General features: G+C 53.9%; 2 protein-coding genes across 7 annotated transcripts in view; one reads left to right on the forward strand and one right to left on the reverse strand.

Annotated features, from left to right (window-relative positions):
• Positions 1–9,949, forward strand: part of PPFIA4 (PTPRF interacting protein alpha 4) — a 46,861-nt gene extending 36,912 nt beyond the window's left edge. For 5 of the 6 annotated variants that reach the window (XM_021377173.1, XM_021377175.1, XM_021377176.1 and 2 more), the window contains 14 exons: positions 194–327; positions 476–639; positions 1,230–1,323; positions 1,560–1,641; positions 2,128–2,328; positions 3,256–3,318; positions 4,448–4,474; positions 5,410–5,585; positions 5,887–5,984; positions 6,642–6,817; positions 7,010–7,078; positions 7,875–8,052; positions 8,248–8,339; positions 8,783–9,949. In XM_021377173.1, coding sequence (XP_021232848.1) covers positions 194–327; positions 476–639; positions 1,230–1,323; positions 1,560–1,641; positions 2,128–2,328; positions 3,256–3,318; positions 4,448–4,474; positions 5,410–5,585; positions 5,887–5,984; positions 6,642–6,817; positions 7,010–7,078; positions 7,875–8,052; positions 8,248–8,306 — 1,521 coding nt within the window. In that variant the 3' untranslated portion in view covers positions 8,307–8,339; positions 8,783–9,949. The remainder of the gene's footprint in view (positions 1–193; positions 328–475; positions 640–1,229; positions 1,324–1,559; positions 1,642–2,127; positions 2,329–3,255; positions 3,319–4,447; positions 4,475–5,409; positions 5,586–5,886; positions 5,985–6,641; positions 6,818–7,009; positions 7,079–7,874; positions 8,053–8,247; positions 8,340–8,782) is intronic. The other variant, XM_021377174.1, reaches the window with a different exon arrangement.
• On the reverse strand, positions 10,409–13,799 carry MYOG (myogenin). The gene is made up of 3 exons (XM_021377425.1): positions 12,849–13,799; positions 11,041–11,122; positions 10,409–10,834 (listed from the first exon to the last, which is right to left on the reverse strand). Exons 1-3 carry the CDS (start codon positions 13,326–13,328, stop codon positions 10,713–10,715), a joined length of 684 nt encoding a protein of 227 aa, XP_021233100.1. The 5' UTR covers positions 13,329–13,799; the 3' UTR covers positions 10,409–10,712.

Consider the following 13,799-nt stretch of genomic DNA (forward strand, 5'->3'; position numbering starts at 1 on the left):
TGCCTGTGCAACTTTAGCCACCACCAGGGCTCTGCTTCAGGCTAATCCTGGAGTATGGCGAAGCCTCAGGGCCCTGCTGGCTCTTTTGGCCATGCCTCCATGGAACAAGAGAGAGGGGTTCTGGGGCAGGCAGCAGGACGAGGATGAAGCTGGGCTTTGGCCGTCCAACCTCATGGCTCCTGTGCTTGTTTAGTCACCTGCAGCTCGGGATGAAAGCCGAGAGGATAAAACCACCATCAAATGCGAGACTTCTCCCCCATCCTCCCCCAGGACGTTGCGGCTGGAGAAGCTGGGCCACCCCGCACTGAGTCAGGAGGATGGGAAGAGGTATGTGCAGCACCCGCTGGATCTCAGTCCATTTGTTTGAGGTTTCACAGGGGGGAAGGCGTGGAGATGGACTGGGGTTTGCCGTGGCTTGTGTGCTGCTTGGGAATAACCTAAGGCTTTGCTGTTCCTCTCCCTCCTCCATCCCCAGCTCACTGGAGGAACAGGCCAGTAACCCCAGCAGCAACAGCAGCCAGGACTCCTTGCACAAGGGCTCCAAGAGGAAGGGGATCAAATCCTCCATCGGGCGTTTGTTCGGGAAAAAAGAGAAGGGCCGCTTGATTCAGCTGAGCAGAGAAGGAGCCACAGGGCAGGGTCTGTGAGCAGCCCCATTCCTGTGCATGCCGGGCGGGCGTTCTCTTGGGCCAGGCTCTCCTCTCACCTTCTGGCCCACTCTGGCTTTGGAGTAATGTTGGGGTTACAGGCAGAGGAGCAGGGACACTCCCATTGGCCTGGGGACATTGAGACCACTGGCTGTGGGTGTTTTGGGGCAGGCAGATCTGGTGCTTTCTGGCCCTTGGACCTTTCTGACCTGAGCATGGTACCAGTGTTAGCACTCTCCAAGAGATGCTGTAAGAATAGTGATCCCCCATCACTGTATCTTATCCCTAATATTCTCAAATCTGTTTCCCTCCCCATGGCACCTCCCTAATGTTGCACAGCCCCGTGGTGGGAGATGTTTCTCCGCACGTAAATCCTTTACTGCATCAGTGTTAGGCATCTTGAAATGGGCTGGCTGGCAGGCAGGGATCCTTGTGGGCTCTGGTGTGACAAGGGGTGGGCTGGAAATGGAGACCATCACCTCCTGTACTGTGATTGTGCATCCCCAAAACCTCAGTGCAAGGATCCAGGCGGTGCCGTGGGGGACATCATGCTGACCTGGGAGTATCTTGCTTGCCCAACAGTGCTGCTGACCGACACGGAGGTGGGCATGCAGGACCCTCTGGGACTCGGCAAGTTGGGTGCTCAGGCTGAAAAGGATCGACGGCTACGGAAGAAGTAAGTGAATCTCCTTCCCTGCTACAGCAAGAAAATGCCCCTGGCTGCAAAGCCGTGACACAGGGCTAGGAACTGCTGAGAAAGCTTCTTGTCTTCACTCCCTCTTGAGCCATGTTAGCTCCTTTATTGCTTTGCTGCCCCCTGGTTTTTGCTTCTTGCAGACTCTTCCCTTTTGAGAGTTACTTTCTTCCCCTCAGGCTCCCAGTATATCTCTCTTCTGCTTCTCTTTACTCCAGGCATGAACTTCTGGAAGAAGCTCGGAGGAAGGGATTACCCTTTGCTCACTGGGATGGCCCCACCGTTGTCTCCTGGCTGGAGGTGAGGCAGAGCATGCCCACGCATTGTCCTCCCCACACACAGTCTGCACTGTGCCCCCATGGCAGGGATACAGCACCCTGCAGTCCCACTGCCTTTGTTCCACGCACATGGGTGGTGGTTGCAAAATAGCTCATGCTCAGCGACTCAGAACTTCTTCCCAAGGCATGGAGATGTTTTCTATGCTCCCCAGCTGGGAAGGGAGGTGGCAAAGGAGCATCTGTAGATCCAAGTGAGTGAAGCTGGGAGAGCAGAGCAGATCCCCAAGTCCCTCTCATGTCTGCAGGGTTGTGCTTTGGGGTTCCCTCAAGCTCTTGAGTTGAAAGGCTCAGTGAGTGTTCTTTCCCTGTGCTCTGTCCATGAGAAATAGGCAATCTGTCCAAACAAAAAAGGAGCCCAACATGGGTATGCAGCTTTGATATGGAGCTTCAAACAGGGTGTCCTGTACCCTGCCAGAGGGGGTCCCCCAGCTCTGCCCTGTCTCGACAGCTCTGGGTGGGGATGCCAGCCTGGTACGTTGCTGCTTGCCGAGCCAATGTGAAGAGTGGAGCCATCATGTCAGCCTTGTCCGACACTGAGATCCAGAGGGAGATCGGCATCAGCAACGCTCTGCATCGCCTGAAGCTGCGCCTGGCCATCCAGGAGATGGTTTCACTCACGAGCCCCTCGGCACCACCCACCTCACGGACGGTAAGCACTCCATCCCACAGCTGTTTTCCCCCTTCCCCTGGTTCATCAGCTCGCAGGGAATCCCAATATTGCAGGCAAGTGTGGCAAGAAAGGGCCTGCTGGTGTTCAACGCAGGCTGTGGATGGGGTGGCATGCCCTCAAGGACCCTTAAACCCACCAGACACGTGTCCTCTGGCACAAAGATTATTTACTGCCACCAAGTGTGAAGCACTTTCCTGCCTTGAGACCCCAGCAGATGTTCTTGTCCTCACGCACAGAGGTTGTCAGCAGGAGGTTCACCCTGCAGGGCAGCCACTGAAGAGCAAAGCGTGGGGACTGTCTAATCTTGAGGGGATGAGATCCCACCTAAGTGGCAGATGTTTGATTTGCAGGGTTATGCGCAACCATTTTTTCAGTTATCTCAATACAAACCTTTTCTTGGGGCTGTCTGAAATTCCTGGGGCGATTCAGAGTAACTCCAGATCCCCCACTTGCCCTGGATAAGACATGGAGCTGATGGCAGGATTATATCTTGTGCTGGTCTCTAAAGCCCCCAAGGGGTTAACGGTGCCCCAGTAAGCCAAGACATGTCTGTAGAAATACAGTCAGCAAAAGGAACAGCCCCAGGCATGCCCTCACATGGCCCTGTCTGGGGTCACAGCTGTCAGAGGCAAGCCTGCAGGCTCCGTGAGCATAAAACCGAAGTATAAAGGCAGACAGAATGCCAGTAGACCTTGCTACTCTCTCCGTGGCTGTATGGACAGCCCAGAGTCCCCGGAGACAGTGAGGTGTCACCAGATGAGATGCTGCAGCTTGCCCCCAGCCTCTGCTCCACATGCGAGTGTGCTCTGAACCTCCTTCACCCTGAGCCGGGCTCATGTCCCCCACAGCTGTGAGCCCGGGTTCCACGGCAGCTCCCTTTGACCACTCTGCCCTTTTCTCCTCCAGTCCTCTGGAAATGTCTGGGTGACCCACGAGGAGATGGAGAACATGGCGACGTCTACCAAGACGGTGAGGCTGGCCGCCCTGCCGCCGCCGCGGCAGATCAGTTACCGAGCTGAGCTCCAGGCGTGCATTAACGCACTAAACCCCGGGAGGGAAGGGGATCTTTGCTGTGTCTCATGTGTCAGCTCTTGGCCGGCCCTGTGCACCTGTCTAGAAACCATCTTTCAGCCTTCAGTATCCCAACAAAGCTGGCTTAAAAACCATCAGATGCATTTTCCTTTGTCAAGCCCCTGCGGGTTTTGCTGGGTTTCTAGTGCTAGTTATGAGTTAAGCAGGAAGGAAAGACAAAGTACAAGAGTGATCTCAGATAGATGCATGAGGCTGAGCCCCACACTGGTCAGCCTGCAGCCAGAGAAGTCACCATCCCATTGACGTTAGCACACCCGAATATTGCCCCTGCTATCTGTCACTACTGCTGGTTCATGGCTTGAGGTTCCTCAGAGAGATGTGGCCACGCTCCCAAAAGCTCTGGGTCCTTTGGAGAGACGTGGCCATGCTCCCTTCTCTGCAACTTAATGACCTTATGTCCGTGTTTCAGAGCTGGGGCAGCATTTTGGGTTGGCAGTGTGAATTAATTTGGCATTTTGCTGAAGCTCATGCCTGCTGCCTGGCTGGCACAGAGCTTGTAGTTGGCAGGGGTCTTTTGGGGACAGAGAGTTCAGAGCTAGAGAGGGAATGCCACACTTTCCCTTGTAGGTTTTTTTATGAGGTTGAGAGAAAGCAGCCCATGATAACAAGCTGCAAAATTGGCAGATTGGCCTGGGCAGCCCCTGCGGGGTTTGTGACCTATGAGCTGAAGCTTAAGTGTCTCCCTCCAGCTGTTGAGGTGACCCAAGAACTACCCATATTTCCCATGACAGATGTCTAAGCCCCAGTGTCTGTGCCAGCTAATGCCCAAGACCTGTTGAAAAAGCCTCATCCAACGTCCTTGCTTGACAGAGATGTCAAGAATCCATGGGACTGGGGTGTCCCCAGCACCCTGCTAGCGAGGCTGAGCCCCCCAGGCCCATCAGGGTCACACCACACTGAGGGGTCCCATGCTTGGTGCACATGGCATATGCTGTCACAGTGCAGTGCTGCCAGGTACTGACTTTACCTGTCCTTTCTATTGACATGCTGCATGTGTCACGCTTAGGACACAGAGGAAGGCAGCTGGGCACAGGTGAGGTCCCCACTGCATCTTTTCCGTCGGGCGGCACGTGGGGTGGATGTGGGAGGGAGAGCTGGACACCATGGGGCACCCAGGGAATGAATGTGGGGTATCAGCATGTGGTGAGCCCTGCTTGGAGCTGAGCCTGCACCCGGTGCTTGCTCCCCTGAGCCTGGGACCTTGCACCCAGCAGTGTCCTTCCCTGCTTCAAGCAGAGACTTCTCCCACACCTTCTTCTGTGAGGCACAAATGTGGTGTTAAAAACCTCCACCTAAGACAGGACAGTTGCCCTGGGTGGGAGGTGGGTTTCCAGCTGCACATGCTGTTACACTTCATCTTTTTATTTTTGACACCAAATTTAGGATACAGAACATCTTCATGAACTAAAAAGATGGGAGGGAAAAGTCCTGCTTGGATCCATCTCTTCCAGTTTTGAGCGCTCTCAAGTGTTTTTATGTTTTTCTTCTTGTGGATTTTATTTCATTTTTGGACTTAAAATTGGCTTGTGGTGAAAGTGAATGGATGTTTTGCTGCCCCAAACTGACCTTTCTTCATTTTGAAGTCATAACCTAGAAGATTTGGTTATTTCTAAGCTTTTAAAAATTGGGAATGCACTGAAACATTTTTCTTATTTAGTTGTTTCAGCTTTCATGAATGTACTTTTTCCAGAAGAAATTGGTCATGAAGTCCAAGCATCCCTTGTGCTTGCCTCTTGGCTGCTGCCCTGTCTCCTTGGGGTACATCAGTAGAGCATGGACCATGGCCAACCAGGACCATTCCTCCCAGCTCCCCCAGCCCAAACTGGGGTTGAACTCCTCTGGTCCACGTGTAGTCCTCAGGACAGTGGACCCCCATGCTGCAGCACTGAACTGTCACTGGTCTCCTAGGGCTGTCTGCCGGTCTCCTAAGCCCTGATTTCTTCCTGACTTCTCTGTTTGCTTTCACAGACACTGGCCTATGGGGACATGAACCACGAGTGGATTGGAAATGAGTGGCTGCCCAGCCTGGGCCTCCCGCAGTATCGCAGCTACTTCATGGAGTGTCTTGTTGATGCACGGATGCTGGACCACCTCACCAAGAAAGATCTCAGAGTGCACTTGAAGATGGTGGACAGTTTCCACCGGTGAGTCCTTTCCTTTGAGAGGCCCTTGGGGTGCAGTACCTGCGTATGGATCAGGGGATGGGGGATTTTTTAGGGTTTATCAGGATAAAACTGATAGACTGAGGAATTACCGTGAAAGGGAGGGATGTCTCTCAGCTTCTGGCTGTGATCCTCCCTTTGAATTTTGTCTGTGGTGACTCAGTCTTACACCAAAACATCCTTTGGGCACATAGAGAATTAGTAGGGAAGTGTGTCCCTCTGGGGGGGTCCTTCCAAGGCCTCTGTCCTCCTGAAGATTGGCTGATGTCTCGTGTCCTTGCAGCACCAGCCTACAGTATGGCATCATGTGCCTGAAGAGGCTCAACTACGACCGCAAAGAGCTTGAGAGGAGGCGAGAAGAGACTCAGCACGAAATCAAAGGTCAGCAGCCACATACACCATCCTGCTCTGGAAAAGCTGACAAGAGACCTCCAAAGAGATGCCCAGTAATGGTCTCTTTCCTGTCTCGTATACTTAACACAGTACTTGCTAAATGAAAATCAGTATATCTGAGCAGTACTCATACCTGTAGGGCTATTCTCCCTGCAGTATTTCCCCATCAGATTGCTCCAAGTAACTTTAAGCTCACTCCAGTCAGGCATGATTAGGGAGGGAGGGTGTCAAGATAGGAAAGGCCTAGTCCCAGCATCAGGTCAGCTTCTCCTGCCCCTTTCAGATGCTTAGGACACCCCCCAGCTTATCAGGCTCCCCTTCCTTGTTGGCTGTCCTGAGATTTCCTGTGCTTCTGACCACTGCTTAGATTACAACTCATTATTGATAATGCCCCTAATTACATCATCAATCCAGGGCTCTTAGGATTAATTTTCACAGTTGTTTTCTGCCTGTCATTTCTGCATTTAGTTTGGTGGAAGTGAGCTGTTCCTGGCACTTAGCTACGTGGTATTGCTGCTGGCCCAGGAAGGAGAGTGCCAGGCTCAGCCTGGGGCTGTGTGGCAGGGCTCCAGCACATCCCCAGCCTCCTGCACAACCAAGAGCACGGTCTGGGCTGCCCTGAAACATGCTTTTGCTCTTTTGCAGACGTGTTGGTGTGGACCAATGACCAGGTCATTCACTGGATCCAGTCCATCGGGCTCCGCGAGTATGCAAACAACCTCGTTGAGAGCGGGGTGCATGGGGCACTCCTGGCCCTTGATGAAAACTTTGACCACAACAGTTTGGCTCTTGTGTTGCAAATCCCCACGCAGAATACACAGGTAAGGAAAGCTTCAATGGGAGATTTTGGAGGAGGGTGGCTGGCATGGGACGTAGCTACAGTGTGACTGCACCAGTCCCACTGGTGGTGGGTGGGCATGGGCTTTTTCTCCATCGTTCTCAGGGCTAGGTTGGGGAGTTGTGCTAGGAACTGCTCCCGTAGATGGAGAATGTTCATTTGATGTTATTTTCAGGCTCGACAAGTGTTGGAGAGGGAGTTCAACAATCTGCTTGCATTGGGCACAGATCGGAGGCTGGACGATGTGAGTACCAAACCTCTCCCATGCCCAAATCATGCTGGGCACCTGTTCTTGTTCAAGAAATGGGAGACACAGAACTGCTGCTCTCTCCCACATCCTGGGAAGACAACTAGCAGTTGCATGAACAACGGAATAGATTAAAACTAAATCATTTAAAATTTAAGTGTATTTGGAAGCCAGCGAAGCAGGGGCTTGTGCATCTCTTCTAGTGCTTAGTGGGCTGAATTTGAGGAGGAATCACCCAGCTTTCCTTGCCAGCTGCTTTATTGTAGCCTTTTAGAGGCACAGATGTTCTGGGCATGACACATAGCAGCTGGTAAAGCTGGTGCGTTGGAGATACCCCGTTATGCAGCCAGAAGGCTGTTCACACTGAGTCAATGAAGATGAGAATTTGTCTAGATCTGTCCTACATATAGCTTTCTTGTATGAGATGTGATAGCAGAGCTGGTCGGAGCTCTCTTTAGAGCATGAAGACAAGTAGGTACTTCCAGATGAGTACACAGTTAGATGCTTCCCCTTGGGTCTTTACTGGGGGTTTTGTGTTGATGTTTCCAGGACATCTTTGCAAGTAGGGTGGAGAGGAGATGGGCAAGCTGGGAAGAATGAAGCCCAGCTGATGGGATCCCAGAGAGCTCTCCTATGTCCTTGGCCCAATTTGATCACACACTAATGCACAGTTTGGGTTGATCTTGGCGTACTGGCACCCACACAGTTAGGTGAAAGCAGCGAGGGCACCTCACAAGGGTGGGAGGTCCTGCTGTCCCTGCTGCTGGGTTCACAACCTACTCTTCCTTCCCAGGGTGATGACAAAACCTTCCGTCGAACCCCGTCCTGGAGAAAGCGCTTCCGCCCGCGAGATGTTCACAGCATCAACATGCTCAGTGGCTCGGCCGAGACGCTGCCCGCCGGCTTCCGCGTCACCAGCCTGGTGCCCCTGCCACCTCCATCCGCCCCTGCCAAGAAAATGCCCCCAGAAGGTATGCCACCCCTTCCCAGCAGGGTCCCCGCTGGACCAGATAGCCCTGTGCCACATCCCCAAAGGTACAGAGCCTCTTACTCTGATTCACATGGCTTTAGTGCACAACTGCTGCCGAATAAATGTGTTGGTAGGAAGCTGAGGGCTAATTGGGGCGGTCACTAATTCCGTGCTCTGCTCTTTGTTTCTCTTCCAGTTGGTGCCTCTGGGTCACCACGGCTGGAGACCTCCACGGTCCGGACGTACTCGTGCTGAGGATCAGCGTGATGGGAACCAGCCCAGCCCTGGGTACGTGCAAGGAGGACCAGAGCTGGGTGGGGACCAAGAGGGGAGCAGGAGGACCAGCATCCTCCGGTGGTGTGACCCAGGCAGGATGCCTGCTGTCACCAAGGTCTGCCTCACCATGGGCGTGCAGTTGGGGAACAGCCTGCTGCTGACTGAGACTTGCAGGATGCTGGGATGATGCAGAAGAGATGCTCAGCATCCCACGCACTGGTCTGGGTGGTACATATGAGTTGTCTAGTCCCTGGGGTCCCCAGGATGCCCTCCTAGATGTGGGGTCCCATTGGAGTAAGGGAGGGAGGTTTTCCTGGGACACTGTTGTCCCCCAAGGCATGGTGCCCCATGCCAGGAGTTGTCACCACAAACTCTGGCTGGGTTTTTCGGCATGTTGGTCCCCAGATGGAGATGAACCATTGTCCTCATGGAGCCTTTCCCACCTTGTTTCTCAGCACATCCCCACTGTCCGTGCAGCCAAGTGCCAGCTGCCTTTCAGGACAAGGCCAGAGCTCAGCCTGTGCCTGTTTCTCGGCCCAAACCAACAGATGTCGCAGTGCTACTGCCATGGACCGAAAAGGCTGCTCTCCCTTCTGCTTGTGCACCCCACCACTGTCCCTGGCTCCCCGTGCCTCCCGCCTGTGGCTGTTCTGCCCACCCCACCTCGCACCAGCCAGGCTCCAGATGCGCTCCCCAGGGGCCTGCTCCATCCCTGGTGGAAGTGCGGTGCAGCCCATCAGAGAAGCGGAGATGCCCCAGAAGTGGGCTGTGATACTTGGAAACCTTTCTCCTGCCTGGTTCATGTTGCCAATATGCCATAGACTGTCGCACCAGCTCGCCGGAGCCCCGGGCATCAGGGATGCCACTGCACGTAGGACTCAACGCTGAGGAGGGTTCAGGCTCAGCCCTGCGTGAAAATCCTGACACTGGGGGAGATGGGTGAGGAGCTGCCCTGGGTGGGACAGGGGGGCTGAGGCCAGTGCCAGGATGGACACTGTGCAGGGTGGAGTGCAGACCGGCCACTGTGGGGACAAGGAGTGGGCGGTCAGGGCATTTTGGGGTGTGCTGTGCCCCAAAGTGGGGAAGGGCTGGACTGCCCCATCTGGCTTGCTGCCGGCCGGGATGGTGTCAGGCCTGATCTTGGGGACCAGTGGGACACAGCAGGGGCACCCAGCGCCCCGGGACCACCCGTCCCTTCCCCCCAGGTGCAGAGGAGATGCTCTCCCCTCCTGCCTCCAGGCTGCGGGCAGGGGCGATCCAGGAGGCTCTTGGCCCTTCCCATTTCTCCCCCGTAGGGTAGGATCTCTTCATCTCCTCATGCCACGTTTGCCTTGTGTGGCCCCTATTTCTGATGTGATATTTATTGATGGCTGGAATGACCTATACTTATCATGTGCTGTCTGGAAGTGCAATATCTGAGAGGCTATACAGTCACAATGTCTTTTCGGTGTATTATTTGCCTAATACAGTATTAAATATTTTTTTAATTTGAAGAGTCGGTGAACCCTTTCTATCGATGCCCTACTTCTTTCGTCATATTATTGGTACTGCATGGACTCCAAACCCTGGATCGGGTCAGGAAAGGATGTATGTGTGTTCCAATAAACAGGATTTTAAAGCAATATTGGCTTGAGCCTTCTTTCTAGAGCCCAAATGAGAAATGTAATCAAACCTTGGAGAACAGAGTCAGCATCGCCTGATGCCCTGAATGCTTTTGGGGCGCAGGGCTTAGCCCCAGTTGCAAACCAGTGAACTCAATGGTCTCTGCAGGGCTGATTTAAGCACGAGGCATCCACTTCCCATCACTGCTGTCCATCCAAAGACCTTTGATTTTCTGACATGGGGGAAAAAAAAACAATCTAAGAGTTAGGAAAGATCCGCACGACGTGAAACAGTGGTAGAGGAGACCTTGAGCAGTTCAAACAAGAATGCCTTTATTTAATAATAATAAAAAAAAATCAAAATAAGTTAGCAAAAATAATAATTAAAAAAAAAAAAGAAAGAAAAGAAAACACAAACAAATGGCAACGGCACACAGCGGTCAGCAGGAAAGCCGGCGAGGGGAGCCCACCGGAGAGAGACCTTGGTCGAAGAGCAACTTGGAAACAGCCACATTGGCTGTGGCACGCGCGTTGGCCCCCAGGGAAGGAGAGCCCCCGGCCAGGGGGACCCGGGGCCACCACCAGCCATCACCAGCCCACTTGTCCCCTTTTCTTTTTTCAGCAGATGGGAACGTTTGGCGAGGAGTGGGAAAGGATTTGAGCGGTTTCAGCGCTGCGGTCCACGGTGTTGGAAGGGTCAATACGATTTCCTGCGGCTGGACCCTTGCAGCATCTCAATCCCACCCCGTTTCCAGCTCGGAGAGCCGTGGGGGTTTGCTCCAGCTCAGTTTTGGACCCTCTCCTCGGGGAACGTCACGGCCACGTCCTCCACGGCGATGCTCTCCACGATGGAGGAGAGCGAGTGGAGGTTGCGGTCCTCTGCCGCGTCGTCGCTCAGGAGGTGATCTGAGAGAGGAGGGGAACGACAATGGGATGGGGATGGCTCCACGGGGGTGACCCCATGATCCCACCCCGTGTGACCACAATGACATGGGGACCTGCTCTCAAACCTCGCCCTGAGGGCTGAGACCTTTCCCCGGAGATGGCAACGGGCAGCAAAGCTTTGGGAAGCTTTTAGGTTTTATCCCTTTTTGGGGTGGGGAGCTCCTTACCCGCAGGGTTGGTGCTGAACTCCAGCTGGGCGCTCCACTCAGGGCTGCAGGATGAGCTGCCGGAGCCGCACTCGCTGGGTGCCTGCAAGGACCAACGTGCCACCCATGGGCCCACCTCCACCAGCCAAACCCCACTGAAGGCCCCCAAACACCCCCATCCCCGCAGCACAACACCAGTGTGGGGTCACGGATCCAAAGCAGATGATGACATTGGGGGTCCCAGGGGCCCATCAGTGCCAGGTGCATCATTAAACTCCATAGATGCTGGAAAAACCCTTCTTGGGCTCTGGGTGCATGGCCACCTGCTTGGTACATGTAAAAATTCGTCTCTGTATGCAGTGACTATGAGAAAGGAGATGGACGAGCATCCTTGGGCAAAACAGCTTCTTACTGAACATCACCCCATGGAGTTAAACAAAAGATGGCACCAAGGAGCTGCTGGGGAACCCTAAGCCTCAGCTCGCTGCTTGCTCCTGTCCCCCAGCACAGCCTGCTCACGAATGCTTGGAATCATCTCCAACTGACACTGGGAAGTCGTATAGATTGGATTTTTGGTTTTGCCCCAAATCATGGATTTTGCAGTCAGGGTGTGAGGTACCAATGAACTGGTCCTTCAGTGCCAAGGTCTGAAAGAGGAGGAATCTCTGCAAGTCACCCTTGTCTCTCCCTCTTACAAACTCCATTGATATCGACATCAATATGTAGGTATCTGGTATCTCTGTATAACTTATATCTATCTGGCTGTCATCTGTATGTATATATCTATATCTGTATCATTTATATCTGTCATTATATAATCTCTATTCATACCAACATCTGCAATCTATATATCATCAGTATCTATACATCATTTACATCTCTCATCTCTATCACCCATACCTATGTCCATAGCTCCACATTCCCACATACAGAGCCTCAGCAGCCCGGAGGTGCATGCAGCAATCAGAGGGCAGACAAAAATACCACCCAAAAACGTGCTTTAGCCACCAGAACCTCGTGATGGGGCGGACGGAGCCTGGCCGCACGCTGTGTGCTTAGGGCAGGATGCCATTGCCACAAGAATTCTCGCTCAGATCCCAGTTTGGTGCCATTGCACCAAGAAATCAGTGGTCACCCCCACTAGGACAAGTCCCCACGCACCAGGGGGCCAGGCCTGGTACACTGTATTACGTTGCATTACTTTATGTTACATTACATTGCTTTATGTTGTTACATTATTTTGTTACTGTATTATACTGTATTGTATTGTTCTGTATTGTGTTGTACTATATTGTCACGTATTGTATTGTGTTGTGCTATATTTTACACTACGCTACTTTACATTACCATACTTTACCCTACTTTGTGGCTCATGGCCAGGGATTGGAACTGGATGGTCTTTGAGGTTCCGTCCAGCCCAGCCATCCTATGGCTCCATGATTCCATGGTTCTGTGATTCCATGGTTCTATGATTGTATGATTTCATGGTTCTATGATTCCATGACTCTATGGTCCTATGATTTCATGACTGTAAGATTCCGTGACTCCATGATTCCATGGCTCTGTGACCCCATGATTCCATGACTTTCTGATTCCATGGCTCTACAACCCCATGATTCCATGGTTCTAAGATTGTTTCTATGACTTAAGCCTTCCCACTCCCCACCAAGCACCATCAACCCACCACGCTCAATGCAATGCCCACCAGCCCATTGCCCACCAACACCCACCCGCCCGTAGGGACAGCGACCTGAGCATCACCGTCCCATTCCTCCATCACCACCCACCCCTGCTCCTGCCCCCCCATCCCCACACATCCCCACACTCACGGCGGGTGGGGGTGCGGCGGGGCGGTAGCGCAGCTCCCTCTGCTCTCGCTCCTGCTGGTTGAGGCTGCTGAGCAGGCTCTGCAGGCGCTCGATGTACTGGATGGCGCTGCGCAGGATCTCCACCTTGGGCAGCCGCTGGTTGGGGTTGAGCAGAGTGCTGCGCTTCAGCGCCTCGAAGGCTTCGTTCACCTTTTTCAGCCTCCGCTTCTCCCGCAGCGTGGCCGCCCGACGCCGGTCGATGGACACGGTTTTGCGCTTGCAGATTTTGCAAGCCCACGGCAAGCATTGCCCGGGGCAGTGCTCGGGGAGCGTTGAGTCCTTCTCCTCCAAAGCCGCTCTGCTTTCGGGGCACAGAGACACCTCGGGCCGCTCGGGAAACGCGGCCGCCTCGTAGCCCTGCAAGCGGGAGCCCAGGAAGTTTTCCCCATCGTAAAACCTCTGCTCCGGGAAAAAGTAAGGGTTGGTCTCGAAGAGCTCCATGGGGGGACGTGCGCACGGCTCGGGGACGGCTGCTCTGTTTCCCCGCGCCAACTGCTTGGTGCCATTTAAACCCCGGCGCTGGCATTAAATCACAGAGATAAATATAGAAAACCTAAAGGAAACCTGAGCCCACCCTAAGCTGCTGCCTCGCATCAAAACTTGTCCGGCTGCGGCCGCGGGGACTGCATGGTCCGAGGGGGGGGGGAGTTGTTGGCATGGATGGAGCTGCCTCGCCTGCCCCAACGGGGGCTTTGTTTGAGCCCACGGGTGGCACTGGGGCTGCCAGCCCCAGCCCACATTCCTGCATCATCTGGTCCCTTCAGTTACGGGATGGGGTGGTCGGGGTGGGGGCAGCTGCACCATAGGGCTCAGCTCCCAGCGCTGCTCTGTGCCCCCCACCACTGCCCTGAGCCCCCCGTGCTCCCCCCAGAGCAGTGGGGCAGCAGAGAAACACAGCCCTGAGAGGGACGG

Source organism: Numida meleagris, chromosome 25 (genome assembly GCF_002078875.1).
Source record: "Numida meleagris isolate 19003 breed g44 Domestic line chromosome 25, NumMel1.0, whole genome shotgun sequence".
NCBI classification, from domain to species: Eukaryota; Metazoa; Chordata; class Aves; order Galliformes; family Numididae; genus Numida; species Numida meleagris.